Raw genomic sequence first — 22,866 nt, 5'->3', positions numbered from 1 at the left:
AACAAGCAGTACTGGGAAGACGGGACACCACTAGCATTGTATAACAAGCAGTACTGGGAAGACGGGACACCACTAGCATTGTATAACAAACAGTACTGGGAAGACGGGACACCACAAACACTGTATAACAAGCAGTACTGGGAAGACGGGACACCACTAGCATTGTATAACAAGCAGTACTGGGAAGACGGGACACCACTAGCATTGTATAACAAACAGTACTGGGAAGACGGGACACCACAAACACTATATAACAAGCAGTACTGGGAAGACGGGACACCACTAGCATTGTATAACAAACAGTACTGGGAAGACGGGACACCACAAACATTGTATAACAAGCAGTACTGGGAAGACAGGACACTCATCCTACAACTACACTTTGGTAATTACACATTGTGGGGATTTTATGAATAAAAGCCCAAGTTTAAGATTTGTTAAATTTTTGAAGGAAACCAAAATTTCTGAATCAAGAAGTCCTTTTTATTACCTGCAGGTAAGTTTAGCATACAATTGCTGTATCTAAAACAAAGTTCAGCACGATATTATGCAAAAATACAAAATAGGCATATAATTTTAAAAAACAAATGACAGAGCAAAAAGACTTTACAAAGCTACTGATCTTGTAATATATTTAATGTATTGTAACCCAAACCACCTTACTATCCCCAACAAGCATTTTGTCATCTTTGAAATTACTGTACATTTAAAAAATCATACAATAAGAAAATTTTAATTGAGCATCATCATATTGAGAAAGTTAATAGAACATTGAGAAAACAAGAAATTTCAAACTGTAGTCTAAATAAATTAAATGGCAAATGTCACACAATTATAGTAAAAGATGCCTATTTCAAATAAGATGGTATTTAAGCCGTAACCTGAAGCAAAAGGAAAATTTATATATATAAATATACTGTATCCACATAATTACACAATGGTTAATAAATGGAGAATATAAATGTAATTCTATGGATATTATCAATACTATAATGGAAGTTTATAGGTCGGCAGCATTATGAGCAGAAATACTGGGGTTATTAATCTCTTCACCAAGTTCTTCCAACAATTCTTTCCTATACTCATCAAAGCCTCCATCAATTTCATTAATTGTTTGCTCTTCGATCACCCACAAATTACAATCTGTGTCACGGATTAAGCGTTCGTCGTGAGAAACTATGATCACTCCTCCCTTGTACTCGGAGATAGCTTCAGCAAGAGCATCGATACTCTCAATATCCAAGTTATTAGTAGGTTCATCAAGAATAAGAACATCGGGTGATGACAAACACAGTTCAGCCAGGGCAACTCGCGCCTTCTGTCCTCCCGAAAGATCCTTATTCTTAATGGTATGTGCATGGGATGAAAGGCCAAATGTGCCGAGAGCTTTTCTAGCCTTTTCATATTGGAGATTAAATAGTCTCATGAGATATTCTGAGGGGGATTCTTCAGCAGTTAAATGCTCACCAGAGTGCTGATCATACCTACCGATTTTCAAACGATGATTTTTCCGTACTTCACCTGCTCTTGGAGTTAGCTCGCCTAGAAGCAATTTCAAAAATGTTGATTTGCCTACACCATTTGGCCCAACTATTGCTATCCTTGTGTCCATATCTATACCAAAATCAACATTTTTAAAGAGTGGCTTGTGGCCTTCATAATTAAAGCAAACATTGTAGAGTCCAAGAATAGGAGGCTGCAGTGGTGGTGGCTCTGGGAAGGAGAATTTCACAATATAATCTTGAGGTCTTTCAAGCAATTCAGTTGGTCCATTTTCTTCCTCCTCTTTTTTGTTCTTGGCGCGATTCTTCTCTTGCTTACGGGTGAGCACTTCCTTTGTCTTCTTTTCCTGCAAAGTTGTTAGAAATTGAAAACATTGCCTTACCCATTCAACATCACCTAATCTGCTAAAATCACCTTAGCCACTAAAATCATCATCTTAGATGCCAAAAACATCACCTGATCTATCAAACATCACCTTAACCATTGTTACTCCTTATGCAAGTTTCAAGTATTTGTGCCAATTCCACACAAATGTGAATATCGCACCTTGATAGTACCTGGAGCAAGTTCTGAGAGTTGATCCACTTCCTAAGCCCAGCCTGGGGCCAGACTTGACTTGAGATAACTTGGTCCAATAGGCTGTTGCTTGGAACAGCCTGAAGACCCACATATCCACAACTCAGTTGGTCCGTCACTTCTTGCAGGAAACTGTCTAATTTTTTCAAGTCCAGTTTAGTTCTAGCAATATTTTTATGCTTGCTGGAAAGATATTGAACAGCTGTGGACCTCTAATGCTTACCAGATGCACAGGAAGCAGTCTTTGTGGCACAATGGTAAAACACTCGGCCGGCGCATCACAAGCGATTTGGCCTGGGTTCGTATAATGGCTTGGAGGATTAACAGGGCACCAATTCTTAACTGTAAATGTGATGTTGTGCATTTGATGAGAAGTGTTGGAACTGAACTACTTGACTACACAAAGCCAAAGAGCAAGGGGGGGGGGGGGGGCTCCTGGTTGGGAGCCTCAGGACACCTAATGGATTCAACTAAATCTCAGGTTGTATTGATTTTGACTGTAGTGGTGTAGTGGTCTAGGGCACTAGCTTGGGAGTCACAAGTCAGTGGATTCAAATCCTCCTCATGGCTGCTACTTATTTTCTCACTGATAGAACACATTAATGTGATATTGTGCAGTAGCTGTTGTGTGGGGGCAGGTACCCATTCAAGTGCCTCTGCCAACCTTTACTGCCAACCAATGGTCGCCGGAAATCCCTGTTCCTGCCTCTCACCGCCACCCTAGTAACATTCAGAGCTCAGTCAATCAGGAGGCCTATGAGTGGTTGAGACGGCATTCTGACTGGTAGGCTTGGCTGTACACTTTGACGTAAATGAGTAGCATGAGTTTGCTCTTTCACCCATAGCTCCCCTGCCTCCCCTACCCACCAGTTGAGGATGACTCGCCATACAATGACTATGAAGAGTGTGATCTATGCATGTGTTATGCCTGTAGAGTATTTTTAATTAATTGTACACACACACATTGACCCACATTTTATAGTGCTTAACTGCACAGCGAGCGAGCCTGGTGGATGGTCTAGAGTCCTAGACTATTTGGCGAGTCCATATAGAGCAAAAAGCCACACACAGTACCAGTCTGGACCGAGCACATGTTTGTGAATGTTATTCCAACACATGTTAGTTTATGTATATATATTGTGCATGCAATTTAATGTCCCGAGCATCAATTTTGAGCTCCAAATTATTCTGTTGCATACGGCAGTGGTGTTAGGCATCCATTATTGCTGAGGTGATCATTATACCAGTATTAACACTTTCGCCCGGGCATGACGCAGCATTGCGTCATCCGTTTACTGGCAGTAATTCCGGGGATGACGCAGCATTGCGTCATCCACTTTAAATAATCGCCAAAAATCAGGTTTTTATCCGATTTTTTTGGGACTGGTTTTAAAATGCGCGCCGATGTCTTCCCATTTTCTTTGTTGAGCCTCGTGGCCCTCAGGCGGCTTGGCACATGCCGTGGGCCCATTGTTTTCACTCCATTGTTGTGACCAATGTCGCCTCCCCTCGCATCTCAAACGTGTGAACATTTTGGCTATTTTCCGTGGCTATATTTCTTACTGCGGCTTTAGAAACTATCTACGCTTACTCCACGATGGATAGTGATCATGAACAAGGCCCTTCCAGGAAGAAAATTGCGAAAAAAAGGCTTGAAAAGGGCGGGAATTGGGATTGTAGCTAGAAGGCGGCTGAGCACTCACTCCCAGCTAACGCGTGGCCCGTCTTCAACTCCTCGGCGGTTGGAGCATGACCAGGTTTTTTATTTTATATGCTAATGTTCCTCTAGAGAATTCTATTGCGAACCCATTGAGACCAAAATGAAAGACCTAGGATAAAAATTGAGGTGACCAGAGTGAAAATAGTGAAAACATTCTATCGCGTTTGCGCGCTCCTGGGTAACTCGTTCGCACTTTCTCTGTTTGCTGCGGATAATTAGCCGGGCTTTTGGAGTTTATATGCATTTAGTGCTGTAGAGAATTCTATTGCGAACACAATGATACCAAATTTAATCTCGTAGGACGAGAATTAAGGTGACAAAGTTGAAGAGAGTATACACTTTTCAGAATTTATGCGCACTCCCGTGACACCCTGGGTCCCATATCGCACAGTTGAGGGGTGGCGAGCGGGGTGCGCCAAAGTGTTAACATTAGGTTGTCACCTCACCTAAGTGCTGTCAGCAAGAGACACTACTGTGATTTGCCTATTACACCTCAAAGTACACAATTATCCCATTTCCATGTGTAAATATATTTTAGTTTTATGTTTAATAAATTAGGTGTTAAGTACATGATGTTTTCAGGAAATCCTTTTTTTCTCGATAGTACAAACATAATTTATATGCTGAATCGGACCCATAAAAGGAACCTCTGCTAATACTAGCCCCTAACAAATTAGAAATTCTTTTGATGAGCTGATTACATTAATTTAATTTCCCTGCATCTCCAGGTGGGCATCACACACGACCAATATTTGGCAAGATCTCTTCATGATCTTGTGCCGTTGCTCTAGGCATTTTTACGTTGTTGATAATTACTGTGAGCGGCTCATACGCTAGTCCTATTCTAGCTGAATTTTATTTTGTTAGACTACAGTAGTGGTCTAACCTTAAGGTAAATTCGGGCACTTTTCATCTCATTTTGGGGGGTTATTACTCCATGAGTACCATGTCTGCACTTTGTTTCTCTTCTAATGCTCATGTGATTCTGTCAGTGTTTGGATAACTGTGAAAGGCACGATCTTCCCGCTTTAAATTACATATTTACATTACATATATATTACAAATTTAGCAGTCAGATGATGCATTTTAGCATACAGTAACTGGAACTTGAAGGTGTTAATATAAATAAACAAAAACAAATATTTCTGACAGCACTTACCGCTTGTTTCTTTGAGGATCCAGAAGCTTTCATTTCCTTGATCCGTTTCTCTTGCTTTTCGTACGCCTTTACTTGCTCTTTCCTCTTTTGCACCAACATCTGTACACACATGACATAAACCATTACTAACATACACCAACGGAGCATTTCTGCAGTTTTACATATATTTCTATCACTATGAATAAAATTGTCCTAATACTGTACATCCATTCATGAAACAGAGCTAGGGTCTGGGTCTGGTTGATACCTGGTTGATGGGATTCTGAGAGTTGTTCTACTCCCCAAGCCCGGCCCAAGGCCAGGCCTGACTTGAGACACCTTGGTTCACTAGGCTGTTGCTTGGAGCGGCCCACATACCCACCACGGCCCGGTTGGTCCGGCACTCCTTGGAGGGAACAATTTAGTCTCCTCTTGAAGATATCCACTGTTGTTCTGGCAATATTTCTTATGCTCACTGGGAGGATGTTGAGGTAAGGTAATTATCAAAAGAAGGCACCAAACCGGGAAGGCTATGTAGCACCATCAAAGTGCGAAATAATCAGAGGGCGCTAAATATCACCAAGAATGTCAATACGAGAACAAAAACGCACAAGGCAAACGATATCAAAGTATCCAATTCACCTAGAATTCTATCGAGGGACAAGTGACTGCGAGGGACAGTCAGAAAGCAAGACACACACTCGTCCTGGAAGTCAGGACATCCAACAAGGATATGCACAACTGTAAGAGGGACAACGCAATTCGGACAATAAGGAGCAGGGCAGCACTCCATTAAGTGACCGTGGGTTAAGCGAGTATGGCCAACCCGCAGCCGTGCCAAAGCAGTTTCCCATCGCCAGTTACAGTGGTAGGAGGAAGGCCACGGGGGGACACTACGTTTGAGAGTACGGGAGGGTGTTGAACAACCGTGGACCTCTGATGTTTATACAGTGTTCTCTGATTGTGCCTATAGCACCTCTGCTCTTCACTGGTTCTATTCTGCATTTTCTTTCATATCGTTCACTCTAGTACGTTGTTATTTTACTGTGTAGATTTGGTACTTAGCCCTCCAGTATCTTCCATGTGTATATTATTTGATATATCTCTTGTCTTCTTTCTAGTGAGTACATTTGGAGAGCTTTGAGACAATCCCAATAATTTAGGTGCTTGATTGTGTCTATGTATGCATTATATGCTCTCTGTACTCCCTCTATTTCAACAATCTCTCCTGCTCTGAAGGGGGAAGTGAGTACTGAGCAGTACTCAAGACGGGACAGTAGAAGTGATTTGTATAGTACAACCATTGTGATGGGATCCCTGGATTTGAAAGTTCTCATAATCCATCCTATCATTTTTAAGGTTGACGCAATATTTGCTTGGTTATGCTCCCTAAACGTTGTCGTCAGACATCATTATTCCCAAATCCTTCACATGTTGTTTTCCTACTATGGGGCACATTTAATTGTGTTTTGTATCCTGTATTATGTTTAAGGTCCTCATTTTTACCGTACCTGAATACTTGGAATTTATCACTGTTAAACATCATGTTATTTTCTGTTGCCCAGTCAAAAACTATATTAATATCTGCTTGAAGTTTTTCAATGTCTTCAGCCGAGATAATTTTCATGCTGATTTTTGTGCCATCTGCAAAGGATGATATGAAGCTGTCTGATGCAAACTAATGGACAAATAACACCATAGAAAAGTTCTCCGAGGCATTTACATGTAAACGGCTTCTGTAGAGCACACGTGGGTTTGTCTACCATATAAGTGCAATAGGTGCCACTGGGCATACGTCAGGCTGCGTCAATAGCCTCGCTGACCAGTCCAGAAACCAGGAGGTCTGGTCGGGGACCATATGCCTTGGGGCAAATTTGAAAAATTGCTCAAGGAGCTAGGAAGAAACAAAGCAATTAGCCCAGATCAACTCTAACCTTGGGTGCTGAGGAAATGCACAACCAAACTGAGCATTCTACACCAATTAATTTTTCAGGCATCTTCATGAATGAGAATCCTAGTAGATATATGGAAAAAGGCAAACACAGTACCACTCTATAAAAATGTTAGCAAAGAACACCTTCCAAATAATAGACCTATATTGCTGACAAGTGTGGCCGTCAAATAACTACACTAAATAATTAAAACCAATAAGGTGGAATACCTTGAGAGAAATGACGAAGTAACACAAGGACATTATGGTTCTCAGACGGGAAGACTCTGTGTAAGAAATCTACTTAGTCTTTATGACAGAACCACACAAGTTTTACAGGAAAAAGATGGTTGGGCTGACTGCATTTATCTGCACCTAAAGAAAGGCTTTTGACAGTCACACACAAGAGCTTGTTCTGGATGCTGGAACATGCTGGAGGGGTGACAAAGACTTTTGACATGGATAAAAAAAAAAATTATCTGACAAAAAAGTAAGTGATAATCAGAGGCAATGTATCAGACAAGAGAAATGTTACTAGTGGAGTAAGACAAGGTTTAGTTCTAGCACCAGTAATCTTCACAGTCAATATAAACAATCTATCTGAGGGAATACAGCATTATATGAACATGTTTGCTGATGATGCTAAACTACTAGAGAAGATAAGAAACAATTGTCATACCCTTCAAGATGACCTGAACAAAGTAAGAATATGGAGAAACACTTGGCAGAAGGAATGCAATGTAAATAAATGCCATGTTTTAGAATGAGAAGGAGGAGAAAATAGATCCCACACAACCAATAAATTAAGTAAAATGCTATAAAGAACTTGGACAAAGAAAGATATCTACAGGTAGTTCTGGAGAACACACTGTCACAAGAAGACCACATGAAGGACACTGTATAAATCTCCTTTAAATATATGTGCTGGATGGTAGAGCGACAGTTTCACTTAATGCAGGTCGGCATTCAATCCCCAACAGTCTAAAATGGTTGGGCACCATTTCTTTTCCCCTTGTTCATCCCAAATCCTTATCCCGATTCCTCCAAATGCTATATGGTTATGACTTAGCACTTTCTCCTGATAATTGCCTTGCCTTTTGAGACCAAAACTGGAATATGCAGTTCATGAAATTGAAATAAGTTTATTGAGGCATAAATACAAACAAAGGGATGAGGAAGCTCAAGCTATTCTCACCCTGTTCAGTACATCAGTGTTCATATATGGTACTCATATCTCACGAAGCACAACAAACTGGAAAAAATGCAGAGACACTACTAAATGGATCCTGGAACTGGAAAACAAGAGCTACGAGGAAGGACTAGAGGTGTTAAATATGAGAAAGCTAGAAGATAGAAGAAAAAGAGGCAGTATGATCACCACAAACAAAATAGTAACAAGAATTGGCAAAATTGACAGAGGAATTCTTGAAACGTGCGACTTCAAAAGCAAGAGGTCACAGATTCAGGCTAAGCAAACAAAAGTGCCAAATACAAGAAAGTTCACTTTAGCAGTTTGGTACAGTGGAAACAAGTGAGTTGTGGCGGATGCCAAATCCATCAGTAGTTTTAAAGATGACATGACAAAGAGTGCTGGGAAGACGGGACACCAAGAATGTAGCTCTCGTTCTGTAACTACACTCGACTAATAACACTTAGGCAATTACACACACACAAGCTTCAAATTACACTGCCAGTCTTGATAAGATTCACATTTACATGCAAGCTTGTCAAATAGTCCCACCATGCTGTGTCTGTCTGTTGACCAATTTGTTAAGTTTACCATTTCATAGCTGTCTTGAGTTACTGCTATCATGTGCAATACAAATAAAGGAAAATTGTAAACAATGAGTTCAATAAATATTGGGAAAAGCATGATTTCAATTACAATTTTTGACTATTTAATCCTAAAAAACTCTTGTAATTTAATACACATACACACATGGAATAATGTCAATCAATGCCACACTATCCAAAACATACAAAGGCATTATGCACGAACACACAGTGCTGTAATATGGCCCTATCTTTCCCCTCCCTCCATCACAGGAGACCCATGGTTTTCGCACAACTGAAATAATTATCACTTTAATTTTCCTCAAATCTTAAATGTATCAATATGCATTTGTCAACCAAATATTAGTCAAAGTGAATCAAATATAAAAACCATTAAATATGGTTACAAAACTGAATATACAAATGCATCCGAATTAAACTGCAATGGCCCTTACCTTCTTGAACATTGAGTAATTCCCCTTATAATAATGCAGCTTGTGTTGATCTAGATGGATGACATCCGTACACACATTATCAAGGAACGACTGGTCGTGGGAAACAACCAACAGTGTCTTTTTCCAACCCTGCAAAAAGTATATATTTTATTGCACCTCAAATAAAGATTTAAACATAATTAACTCATACATTTCAAAAACTCAAAATGCAGATTTGTTAGAAATATTTATTGCAGTGCCAAAAATAACTCTCTTCAAGGTTATTAATATAATATTTAGTTTTCAAATAATAATACAGCACTCGGTGCTTTTGAGTAACTATGAAAAAGCGCCTTTTCGGACAGATTGCATGGTTGCTCCCTGAGGTAAGATCCTTCCTTCATAATCCATCAGACAAGGTCATGAACATTAAGACAACCTGACCCTTGTTGCTGGCACCCCAGGAAATGTTTGAAACATTTCTACAGGGGTCATAATGATACTAGGAAGATGCTGGAGAAGATTCAGTCCAGAATGGAGGGGACTGATGGTGTTTCATTGTCTTCCACCACCAGTCAAGCCTGGCCTCAGACCAGGCTCAGGAAGTAGAACTACTCCCGAAACCCTTTCTAGGCACGCTCCAGGTATGTCTTGGCATATGACGTTTGATACTTGCTTGCGTGGTTTATCTTACGATGACTGTTTTATCCTTTTAGGCATACCGAGGAGCCTCGGGTGATGAGCAGCCTCATCTAGGAGAATTTCAGGTAACGAGCAAGCCACTTGCAGAAAATTTGTCTCGATTGACGACCTTTCACTCGGTTAATGAGAAAACCACGAGGTGCTTCCTAACGTTCCCGCTGGTTCTCGGACGCCTCCAATTCAATTTTTTTTATTATGCAGACAATACTCATCTCGTGGGCGGTGGTGTAAAGGATTACAGAGGCACATAATCGGTTCGGGAACTGAACCCTCAATGACTGTGTTGTTGTTTTATCCTGCAGCATAAGCATTCCTCTGCATTTATTTGTGCTTTCTTTGTTTTTTGTGGTTTTATGACTACAATTTGTAACCCACAATGTTGCCAAAGAAGCTGCTTGCTAAAGATAGTGTTACCAAGAGGAAGAAAGACACAATTACTATAGATTTGAAGGAGGAAATCATAGCAAAGCCTGCCTTACTCAGAGGTGGATTCTCCTTCCACACCATAACCCCTCTCCTCCTACCCATTGTTTCCCTCAAGCCAGCAACGACTCTTCACAAGGTAAAGTACAATTGAAAGCAGTAAAACAAAACATTTATAATAATTACATGTATTATAATTACATTATAAAATTTCATGGATGTTTTTCGGGGGTGTAACGGATTAATTGTATTTCCATTATTTTAAATAGGGAAATTCGTTTCGCAAGATAAGCGTTTCACGCGATGAGCTCAGTGCCAGAATGGATTAAATTCGTTAACCGAGGTTTCTCTGTATTTGCAGCCTTGTGGCCACCTCCGCAAGGAGTGTGTGTTACCCGGGGGGAACATAGATGGGGATTACTCTAAGGAGCACAGGATAGAGAGTTACTGTACTTGAAAAAGTGATATTCATATAAATGTGGTGATCTATAAAAGGCATATGGTGCAGTAAACATTCTCTAGGATGGGAAGTCACTGTAGACAAGAATTTACCCAAAGGAACAACATGAAAATACATGGGCCATTAATATTACATTATGTTTCCTAGCATAAAATTATTCAGATTAATAGGTTGGAGAGTTAAGATCTTGAGCTTAGTGCAGGGAACTGTTACATTATTTAGCACTGAATACTTGTATGGTAAAGCATGCATGAAACAGTAGTGTCTTGACAGTTGGTATAGGATAATGGTGTTCAACGGAAAATTATTTGGACTAGTTTATTTGGGACATACCTGAAGATAATTGTCTAGCCAAATAACAGCATTCAGGTCGAGATGGTTTGTTGGTTCATCAAGCATGAGGAGCGTTGGCTCCATGAAGAGAGCACGGGCTAAGGACACTCTCATTCTCCAGCCGCCCGAGAAGTTCTTTGTTGCCCTACCTTGCATCTCACGTGTAAACCCAAGACCAGCCAAGATTCTGAAAAATTCAAATTTATATACAAAATATTAAAAGGAAAAAATTATCTTCATTTAAAATTGCAATTTTCATGATAAAACTATTACAGATGTATCAAAATAATGAATTTTTTTATTGGTAGATATTATAATACTAGTACAGTATCTACCAATGGGCAGTACAGGCAGTCTTCAACTTACAAACAGGCTGCACCCCCCCCAAAAAAAAAAAAAAACGATTGATAAAGAACACTATTGCACTTCGGTGACTCGTACTTGAGTCAACAATTTTTTCTCCCGAGTCTGAGCAGGTGACTCGTGCTTGCGTCCATTTTAAAATATTTGTTAAAAATTTACATTTTATCCGATCAATCTGGGAGTGGTTTCGAAATGAGCGCCTTTAGATTGCGCACAATTTGATACAATAATGACGATGCAGCCTGACAATTGAGGTCAGAACACTTGAAAGTTTATAAATACTTTTGTGGTCCAAATTTTAAAATATTTGTTAAAATTCCATTTATTGTGCTATTATTATGGGACTAGTTTTACAATGCGAGCCTTTAGATTGCGAACAATTTGATACCAAAATGAAAGACGTAACACGAAAATTGATTTCAGAACACTGGAAAGATATAAATAATTTTGTGGTGATGAACATCCAAATTTTAAAATATTTGTTAAAATTCCATTTATTGTTTTATTATTATGGGACTAGTTTTAAAATACGCGCCTTTATATTGCAAACAATTTGATACCAAAATGAAAGATGTAACAGGAAAATTGATGTTATCAAAGTGAATGAGTATACACATTAGGTTGCGGGTGTGCCAATTGGTGCTCGTTCACGGGTAAGGGTTGGCAGACTTGAAAGGTTGAAAGACTGCGGGGAGTCACGCCACATTTTTTAACCTTATAGGCATATACCCCTGTAGAGAATTCAATTGCTAACACATTGATACCAAAACGAGTGACGTAGCACGCAAATTAAGGTGAGAAAACTGAAACGAGTATACACACTTTACTGATATTGTGTGCTCACGGGTAATTTTTGCAGAATTTAGGCTTTGCTGTGAGGAGTCATGCCAGGCTTCTAGACCTTATATACATATACACCTGTAGGGAATTCTATTGCAAACACAATGATACCTAAACGAATGACATAGCACGAGAATTAAGGTGAGAAAACTGAAACGCGTATACACATTTCAGTGTCGCCGCACGCTCGCCCGCACCGCTGAGATCATGATGTCAAATCTACAGTGCACCCACGCGGCGAGCGAAAGTGTTAAAAGTGCCCAAAAGGTGGCACAGGCATGAATAGCCCGTTAAAAAAAAAAAAGCACTGCTTATTGTTAACCAGACCACACACTAGAAGGTGAAGGGATGACGACGTTTCGGTCCGTCCTGGACCATTCCCAAGTCGATTGTCGATCGCCCACTGCTTATTAATTCATTTTGAATGGTGGTATTGTCATGCTTGTCTGATTTGATGTTTCTTGAAGAGCAAGGAGGTAATAATTACTAGAGGAGGTAATTATACAAAACCTGCCATAGAATATAATGATACTGTATGTCTCCTTCTGGGAGAGCCTTGGAGGCTCCTGAAGCTATCTCACTGAGACAGTTCAGTCTAATGGGTCACAACAGTTGCAGGATTTGTGTTTGGCTTAACCTGGATCAGAACCATAACCTGGCCTCCCACACACAGCCGCAGTGTGTCAATTTCCCACCCCCACCAAGAAACCATCTGGAAAGTCAATGGAGCTTTACAGACAACTGAAGGGTTCACAGAAAATGAAGCTTCGAAACCACCAAACAACTCCACAACAATCAAATGAAACAATTTTCACTCAAAACTAGCTTGAACTAGTTGCTAGTACCAATAGGATCCACCAGAAGGCCCAGTCTCGGCCTGCAGTTGGAACCTCTGGTCAGTTCTGGAGCTGATAAGAACCTACTGATGAACATGGAGGAAAGGCCAGGAATCAGAGACCCACTGGGGTGCTACCAAAAAGAGGTGTTTCATTACATTCAATGTTGGGTTTCTGGAGGACCCATCAATGGTTTCCTAGAACTAAGCACAGAGAATGAAAGTACAAAACTTACCAGAGAGGAAGAGAGACGGCAGGTACTAAGACAAAGGAGAAAATCCAGGCCAGGAGACACTGCCCAAAGCAACACAAGATAGACTGGAACCAAGAATATTAAACAAATACCCGACCATGAGAATTGTTAGAATGCAAAAACTCGAGCCCAAAAATCAGCCCGGAACATGTTGTAAAAGACTGCTTGGCTGTTCCCCTTGGATTCAATTCCAGGTTCCGTTTGATGCCTCAAGCCCAGAAGTTTCCATCTTCCCATGTTATACTTTGGTGGCTTGGGTGAACCTGTTTTGGTACATCATGCAGAATTCAGACTTCTTTTCACTGATGAACTCGGCCTCTTTATGAGTACGGGTCTGTCATGGCTTATTGGCTGCAGTGTAAGGTTCTAACGAGCACACCACAACAGTATCCTCGAGGATGCAGTAGTATCCCAGGTTGTAATTCTTTTACCATGTCGTGGCCTAGTGGTTTAGAGCGTGCACTTGGGAACACCCAGCGTATAGGTTTGAATCCCCCTCATAGCTCCTGTGAATTTTCTCGTTGATATATCACGATAAATGTGATTTCTCTGTGTAATAAATGGGATTATTGTACTTGCAGAATTCTGTTCTTGATTGTTTGAAGAATTCATATAGAACAGAATTGTATTCATTATTACTACCTCACTTTAAAAACATGGTTAGCAAAGTATGTTTAACTATGGGTGAACACTTACAAGGATTGCTAACAACCTATGAGTTATACACACCTCCTGGCTTTGGGCTCTGCTTTATCTGATCCAATGGCCTTCAGCTCATCATAAACTTCTTGTAAACGATCCATGTCAACGTCCTTGTTCTTCTTCTTCATGTTGCCTTCTAGTTGATCTTTCTCCTTTAAAAGCTCAACACGTTTCTTATCCGCTTGAAGAACTACATCAATGGCAGGAGTGTCATCAGCAATCACTTCCTGCAAGATCATTGTCCCATAGAAAACTTGTCGCAAAATATCATACATGTTAAGGATAAGTGCAAAATTGACTGGAAATGGATCTAACACATTCTTCATTTTAACTTTATCTGCATTTAAAACAGGCTAACATATACAAGTTCTAGAAATTCATTTCTTTTGTCAAAATTTGAACTGCTGCACATCTCAAATAATTAACATTAAAGCCTCCATTCAAATGTGAGTTTGATTCCTCACAGCCTAATTCAATGTTCCAATAATAGAAAACTATTGTTTATTAATTTTTTATTTATATATATACAGTACAAGAGTTTTTACGTTCTTGTAAAGCCACTAGCACGCATAGCGTTTCAGCCAGGTTCTTAACCCTTGTGATGCTCAGGGCTAATTAGCATTTGTCACCCACAGGTTATGTCAATACCTGTATATTAATAACAAATTTTGTCGGTTATTACACTATATACACAGGTTATATATAAGTATCTGCATGTTTTGTTCACCATAACGAACCACTAAGTTGCTATTATGAGTCAAAAAACAATGAGGAGTGACCGCCACACACCAGCCAGCCACTCGCTGCCACTCACTCCCTCAACACCTCATTTGCCCACATTCTCCTCCCACCATACTGTTTTTGCTTTTATTCACTATATACAGACGTTATATATAAGTATCTACATTCAAGTTCACTATAACGAACCACCAAGTTGGCATGCTGAATGGCAGTGGCAGCCAGCCACTGGCTGCTACTTCCTCCCTCCCTCAAGTCACCTGACTCATCCACATTCTCCTCCCACAATACTGTTTTTGCTTTTATTCACTATATACAGACGTTATATATAAGTATCTACATGTTTTGTTCACCACAACTGTACAACTAAGTTGATATAGTTAGTTCAGGCACTATAGAGACGTCGCTACACACAGTCAGGTGGCAGCTGCTTCCCACACATATTCAAGGTCATTCGCACTAAATATTTCACCCCCACCAATACTGTTTGTGGTGTTATTACCCTATATACAGACATTATATATAAGTATCTACACGTTTTGTTCACCCTAACTGTTCAACTAAGCCGGTATAATGCCCAAAGAGCATAGTGGCCACCCCTACCAACATGACAAATCATGCAGATGTTGCCACACCCATCACCAAAATGGCTTCTCCCCCCACACTCCTTTTGCTGTTATTACACTGTATATAAGTATCTACATTCGTGTTTACCATAACGAACCACTTGGTTGGTATGCTGAGTGGCAGTGGCAGCCTGCCACTAGCTGCCACTGCAGTAAATTTTACCCCAACGGCACTCAGGTAGTTTTTCAGGTACTGTACATGTAAACAGAAATCACAATAGCGTGACATTGCGCAGGTTGCAATTCTTTAACCAACTCTGGCAAGTTCGCACACTTTTCAGGCAGGATTTACTCACCCGATTCGACCAACAATGGTTCGCCGAAGCGGGAGATGTTCAGATTTGCTTACGATGTCAAGAAAGAGTTCACAGCTGGTGGAAAACTTTCCCATTCCATCACAGGTTACAATTAATTTCTTCATTTAACAAGTTGGACCACACAAGTGGTCCACAAGCTTACGATGTTGGGACAGTTCACAGAGTGGTGGAAAACTGTCTCATTCTATCACGGATTACAATAAATAATTCCTTCATAAGACAAGTTGGATCACACAAGTAGACCACACAACAAGTGAACCATATGAACCAAACACCAGCCAGAATGATTCACACAACAATTGACGCATATTAACCAAACACCAGCCAGAGTGGTCCACACAAGTGGACGACCGAGTTTCAATGATTTTCGTTCACCAATTTGTGGCACACATATCTGTAAATTAATTTAAAGGCTGAAGCGTGAATAGCTAGCTAATGTGTTGAAATAATCTTATATACATTTTCTGTGATGAACCAAGATGAGTGAGGGTGGACAGATAAGGGAATACTGTACAGTAAACCTCACAGTGAGGTTTCACTCACTTTCGTCTGTGTTGTCATCGTTCAGTGACCCATGACTTTGAACATTTCAGATTAATAAATCATTTCTAAAACTGATGTTTTAATAACTATTATCCTATTTAAACTAAAATATATAAAGCCAAAAATATACTGTAATATGATAGATATCTTATTTGAGAAATTATTCATGTTATTGGTGGCACAACTCCAGCGCAAGTGGACGGGGTCTGGTCCGTGAGCACACAACACCATGCGTGTTTTGTTCGATTTCGTCACCACAGTTCAGTGACCTACGGCTTCGAAATAATAAAATTAATAAATCGGTTCGAAAATAAGTTTTTTTTATAGCTCTTATTATCGTAATAATGTTGCTAAACTAAACATATAACCCAAAAATATATAATTTGATGTAAATCCAATATTTGAGAGAAATTTATGTTACTGGATCTGGCTTACACACCAGCCCACTGTAGGGTGTATAGACCTAGTCTGTGTTCATTCAGTAGGCACCCAGTGCGCTTAGCTTTGTCTGTGATTGACGTATTTCTCCGCCAGTGGAAGAATAATCGTGGAATTTACCATTTTTTGACTACAGCTGTATTATTATATACAACAAAATGTCTCAGGGGCTTACTAATAGTGCCTTATTAATGCCAAGAATGAAGCAATATTTTGCAAGAACTAGTAGCAGAAAATCAACCAGCACCAGCACAGCCGCACCCGGCACCAGCACAGCCGCACCCGGCACCAGCACAGCCGTACCCAGCAGAAGCACAGCCGTTCCCAGCACGAGAACAGCCGTACCCAGCACGAGAACAGCCGTACCCAGCACTGGTACAACAGCAGCCAGCACCAGCTCAGAAGCAGCTGAAGTAAACACAGCAGCAGCAAGCACTAGCAAAGCTGATGCAAACATCTATGAACATCGTGTGTGGAGTGTACAGTACAGTTAGAATAAGTGTTAAATTTAAGTACATAGTGTTAGTGTTCAAATTAAGGTTCCAGTACCAGTTTAAGGGAGCCGGTCGGCCGAGCGGACAGCACGCTGGACTTGTGATCCTGTGGTCCTGGGTTCGATCCCAGGCGCCGGACGAGAAACAATGGGCAGAGTTTCTTTCACCCTATGCCCCTGTTACCTAGCAGTAAAATAGGTACCTGGGTGTTAGTCAGCTGTCACGGGCTGCTTCCTGGGGGTGGAGGCCTGGTCGAGGACCGGGCCACAGGGACACTAAAGCCCCGAAATCATCTCAAGATAACTCAAGATAACCAAGTACAGAAATTTTAATGTAAAATAGTTTTCATAAACTGTATTGTAGTACTCAACATACAGAAGTACTAATCAATACAGTGCTAATGGCATAATACAGTACAGTACATATTTACTGTAAAGCATGCACAATTCCATGAGAAATCAAGATGGACATAACTCCAACAATAAGGCAAATAACAACTGTAACAGTATTTTTTAGTAGAGCAGTAATATATAGGTACAGTATATAATATGATAATGCATTTTTATTGTTTACAAGAAAAAACCAGCCTTGAATGTAATGAAGCACCTTTTTCTGAGTGAGTCCCGGAGGCTTCCCAAAGCTTACTAAGCTGATATGCTAATGTCAGATTTTGGCAGCAGTCATGTGTATGGAGTTCTTATGGGCCTACCGGGGACCACGAGCCAGAACCTGGCCTTCTCTAGAGAGGCAAGGGGAGCAATGGCCTATAGAAACACCCCCCCGTCTAATTGGAAGCATTCTTTGTCTGCCATCGACCAGGTTAGGCACCCAGAAAGGTAGGCGTCTCAAAACAAACCCCTATTCTGGTGAAAATTGCAACCAAAAGCCGAACGAGTGGATAGAACTCCTCAAACAAAATAGAGCAAACTAGTATGACGTCACCCATCGTCGTGCCACTGTCTGCACAGACCCAGACCTACCGCACCGACAATCCACAACCCCAGTTCTGAGGCTGGATGTCAAAACACGCAAAAAAAAAAAAACACTGACCGGAGGGAGGGAGGGATGCTGGGTAGCCTCCGGGACTCGCCCAGAAAATGGCGTTTCATTACATTCAATGCTGGTTTTCTGGGGGGGAGCCCCTATGACTCCCCGGAGCTAACTACCCACAGGGGAAAAGAATAGGGACTTACCCGGGAGGCGGTTGCTGCTCACTCCTGAACCCGAAGTCGAGACAATTGGCTGCATCCACCGATCCACAGCGACACAAGCCCGACCGGGACCCAGGAGCGTTTACAAGGTAATGAGCAGCCAGGACCCTGTTTGACCGCCAAAATCCCCGCGCCCGAATTTCAGCCCAGGGCATATTGCCAAAGATGGCGGCAAGAGCCGCGAACTTGCGGACGTCATGGGCACGGGGATAGACCGAAACTGGCTAGCCTTAATAATCTTGCGAACGACCTGGGAGACCAGCACCCTCAAACAGGGAAGAAGAGAAACTGGATCAACCCAAAGCGCATCCATGGACATAGAAGCCGTGGCGCACAAATAACGGCGGAGAGCCTCAACCGGACACAAAATATGATGCACCCCTGGCCGAACCAACCAAGCATCAACAACCCAGGGACCCCTCCCGAACACAGCAGTCTCATTCTCCGCCAGAAAAGAAGGAGAAGGCTGCAGACAAACAAACCGATCACCTCGACCGAAGGAGCAGAAACCTCTGCGCCGGAGGAGAGCATGAAGCTCACCCACCAGACCCCCAGAGGCCAATGCCAACAGGAAAAGAGCCTTCGAAAAACAATCCGGAACCGAAGGGGCCACAGTAAAATGAGAAGAAAGAAAAGAGAGCACTCTGTCCAAGTACCAGGATGGCTCAGGCGGCGCATGACCAGGCTGGAGGTGAAACAATGCCCAAGACAGCTTGCGAAACGGCACAGACATGACATCAATACCAAAAGTAAGCTGAAGTGGCCCCGCCAGCGCCACATGATACGAGGCGACAGTGTTAGGCATAAGATGGTGGTCCTGGAACAACCAAGAGAGAAAGGACAACACCACCCTAACAGAAAGAGAAGTACAACGACGAAGACGTAAGAAGAACCGAAAGGACCGCCAGGAAACTTCATACTGCCACCGAGACAAAGCTCACAGGTGGGACACTAATAAGGAAGCCACCTGATCACCATAGAGATGATAAACTCAAGTAAAAAACACCATATGCAAAGACTCGAGGTGAACCCCGAAAAACCCAAAGAGAAAGCCAGTGACGCAGCAACCAACGCAAGGCCCCCGGGGTCCAAACCCAATGATCGCGAGAGAGGCGGAAGGGATGTCCCTGAAGGAACCAGAACAGCCGACGAAGCCAAACCCAACCCGGCCGGTAGACCAGCATCACGAAGTTCAAGCTCCTGCACAGACCCTCGAGCAACAGCTGGGTGACCTGGGAGCCCCCCAGAAACAGGCACAAGCGGTTATCTTGAGGTTATCTTGAGATGATTTCGGGGCTTTTTAGTGTCCCCGCGGCCCGGTCCTCGACCAGGCCTCCACCCCCAGGAAGCAGCCCGTGACAGCTGACTAACTCCCAGGTACCTATTTACTGCTAGGCAACAGGGGCATTCAGGGTGAAAGAAATTTTGCCCATTTGTTTCTGCCTCGTGCGGGAATCGAACCCGCGCCACAGAATTACGAGTCCTGCGCGCTATCCACCAGGCTACGAGGCTACGAGGCCCCCCTACGAGGCGGGACCACAGCCACAGAAGAGACTCCAGAAGAAGAGACAAGGAAGCGGTCCGAGAGTCCCACATAAGTCCCAGCCAGGTCCGAACCTGGGAGGGAACCAGATAGAACTTCCTCCAGTTCACCAAGAACCCGAACTCAGCGAGCTGAGAAAGAACCAGATCCCCGGCTAGCAGACAAGTGGACTGGCTGGGAGCCCAAACCAGCCAGTCGTCGAGGTAGGCCAACACCTGAACACCTAACAGACGCAGACAGATCACCACGACCCGCGTGAGGTGCGTGAAAACCCGAGGTGCCAGGTTCAAACCAAACAGAAGACAACGAAAGTGGTAAGCACGAAGCCCCACAACAAAACCGAGCCAGTCCCTGAACCCCGGATGAATCGGGACGTGCCAATAAGCGTTCCGAAGGTCCAGATACACCAAGCTCCCTGCTCCAACAGGAGCCAAACCTGGGACAGCGTGGTCATCCGAAAGGAGGGGCAATGAACCCAGGGGTTCAGACGGGACAAGTCCAGAATGAACCGCAGGTCCGCGCAATGGAAACAGATGGGAAACCCATCTGAGGGACGTCGTCATCTCGATCATGCCTAAGCGAACCCACTCCAAAATGACCTGTCAAAGTGTAGGAAAAGAAGCTTACCCTGTAAGCCCCGAACCCCCCCCCCCACCCCCGCAAGGGGAAGTGCCACCCAACGCCACTGGAGGCCGTGCGAAACAACCCGAAACGACCACAAATCGTTGACCAGGCGTGAGCAAACAACGCAAGCCTCCCCCCCCCCCATCGCCCCGTCAATGGGTCCTCCCAGTCCTCCCCCCAAGCACCGACCCTACTAGACAAGGAGAAGCCATAGAAGCCGGATAGAATGAGGCCCACTGGTCAGACCCAGAGGCTTCGACCAGGGGAGGAGACTCAAATGCCTCCGTCGCCACACCGGAAGGGGCATCCCCCCAAGGCTGCTCGAATCTCAAGACCAACTAACCCCTGCCCCGACTCCGAAACCCTCAGACGTTTCGGGGCAGGAAGCAGGGGAGGGGGACCAGAACAAACAACAGGAGGGGAAAGACCAGGAGGTGCAGACTGAACCAGGGTCGAAGTGACCACCACCCCAAAGTCCAGGTCCCTAAAAGCAAAACGGGGCAGCCGCGAGGCATCTGGGTGAGCAATCAACCTAGCGCATTGCAACAACCGAAACCTAGAATGCAATGCCTGTGCAGCCTGTGCCGAAAGATGATCATCCACAGATTGGGTAAATTGAGTCACCAGCAAGCAACAATACTCACAGGACTCGGGGTCAAAAGTGTCACCGACCCAACAGGCTGCGTGCCAGAGGCAAAAACAGTGAGGGTCGCCCTGAGACAAGGGGACTGAACAACCCTCAAACTCGCACAAAGCGAGGGGGGACCCTGGGGTCACATCCATTGGACCCACTCGTCCCCTAGGGGATTTCCAGGGTCCTGAGCATTTACTTTAAGAGGACTCGCGCTTAGGTAAACCCAGGCAGGATACTGCTAACCGGCACCCAAAACTACCATATAAACTGTCTAATGCTGAACCCCAAGAATGTGTACACTCACGGGGATCAAGCAGGGGGCACCACCAAGTATCAGGGGGAGGCCAAACACCAGTGGCAAATAGGGCAGAACCCCCCACCAAGATAAAAAAAACAAAGAAAAACAAAACCGCGCAAGAGGACAATGTACGCCAAGGAACAGAGCTGGCCGCTGTGATAGGTGACAACTAGCTGCACAGCAACCTGTGCCCCTTACCAATGCAAACACTGCCTTTTACCCTAAGGTAAACTAGGGAGACAAAACCCCCAAGTACCCAAAGGGCGGCCGAGAAACCAAACAGTAAAACGGACACACAGAGGCAGACCGCGAGGAACTTGTGGAAGATAATCCCAAGCCCCAAGAGCAGTACTTACAAGGCACCTAGGGAAGGGAACCCTAGGCACGTGCAGCCCGAGTACTGAGGAATAACTCCTGGCTCTCGCACCCCTGGAGTACAGCAGCCACACACAAGGCACAGCGCCGCAAAAATACTGGAGCCAGAGCACACAACTAAGCCGATAGCATCAGCCTCAAGAACTGGGGTGTGGATCGCCAGCGCGGTAGGTCTGGGGCTGCGCAGACAGCGACTCGACGACGGGTGATGTCATACTAGTTTGCTCGTTTTTGTTTGGGGGAGTTCTATCCACTTGTTCAATTTTCACCAGAATAGGGGTTTATTTTGGGACACCTACCTTTCTGGGTCCCTAACCCGGTCATTGGCAGACATAGAATGCTTCCAATTACATGGGGGGAGGGGGGGAGGGGTTCTATAGGCCATTGCTCCCTTGTCTCTCTAAAGGGGGCCAGGTTTTGGCTCGTGGTCCCGGTAGGACCATAAGAACTCCATACACATGACTGATGCCAAAGTCTGACATTAGCATATCAGCCTAGTAAGCTCCGAGGAGCTGTAGGGGCTCCCCCCAGAAAAAGATACCGACACACATGCCTCTTGAAGGTCACCTCTTGCAACGAATCCAACGCTCCAACGCACCGAGGTTGGTGCCATATAGTGCGTTGAATCGAGGTTGTACTGTACCATTATTAGTTTGGCATCTCTTATTTGAAAGGTTATAATTTTCCAACCTATCATTTTTCTTGCAATTGTTGCAGTTACTAAATTGTGTTTTTTAAAAGATCTTGTCATGATAACTCCTTGGTTGTCTACATCGTTCTCACACTCGAGTGATCCAACAATGTTTCGTATGTGGTTCTAATTTTAATTTCTTAAGTTTTACTAAACACAGGAGCTGTATCTCATATACACTGAATATCCCACTGCTTTTTGTGGCAGATCAGAAGACATGGTTTACATCCGTTTGGAGGTTTCATGTACATGTATACTGTACTGCACTCCATAATCGCTACTCTACAACAAATTACAGAATTGTCTGTGAAGAATGATATGATACTGTAGCTAATGTATGTGTATCAA

At 43.1% G+C, this 22,866-nt stretch overlaps 1 protein-coding gene across 1 annotated transcript in view; it reads right to left on the bottom strand.

Moving 5' to 3' along the window:
• Window positions 1-469: 469 nt before the first annotated feature.
• The window catches only part of LOC123763698 (ATP-binding cassette sub-family F member 1), a 33,945-nt gene continuing 11,548 nt past the window's right edge, over window positions 470-22,866 (bottom strand). Inside the window, exons 5-9 of the mRNA XM_069304285.1 lie at window positions 14,014-14,213; window positions 10,993-11,179; window positions 9,096-9,224; window positions 4,959-5,057; window positions 470-1,849 (exon numbers count right to left, since the gene is read on the bottom strand). Of these exons, the coding sequence (XP_069160386.1) occupies window positions 1,001-1,849; window positions 4,959-5,057; window positions 9,096-9,224; window positions 10,993-11,179; window positions 14,014-14,213 (1,464 nt within the window). The 3' untranslated portion in view covers window positions 470-1,000. The remainder of the gene's footprint in view (window positions 1,850-4,958; window positions 5,058-9,095; window positions 9,225-10,992; window positions 11,180-14,013; window positions 14,214-22,866) is intronic.

This window comes from Procambarus clarkii, chromosome 52 (genome assembly GCF_040958095.1).
Source record: "Procambarus clarkii isolate CNS0578487 chromosome 52, FALCON_Pclarkii_2.0, whole genome shotgun sequence".
Lineage (NCBI taxonomy): Eukaryota > Metazoa > Arthropoda > Malacostraca > Decapoda > Cambaridae > Procambarus > Procambarus clarkii.
This window is presented reverse-complemented; position numbering and strand designations above follow the sequence as displayed.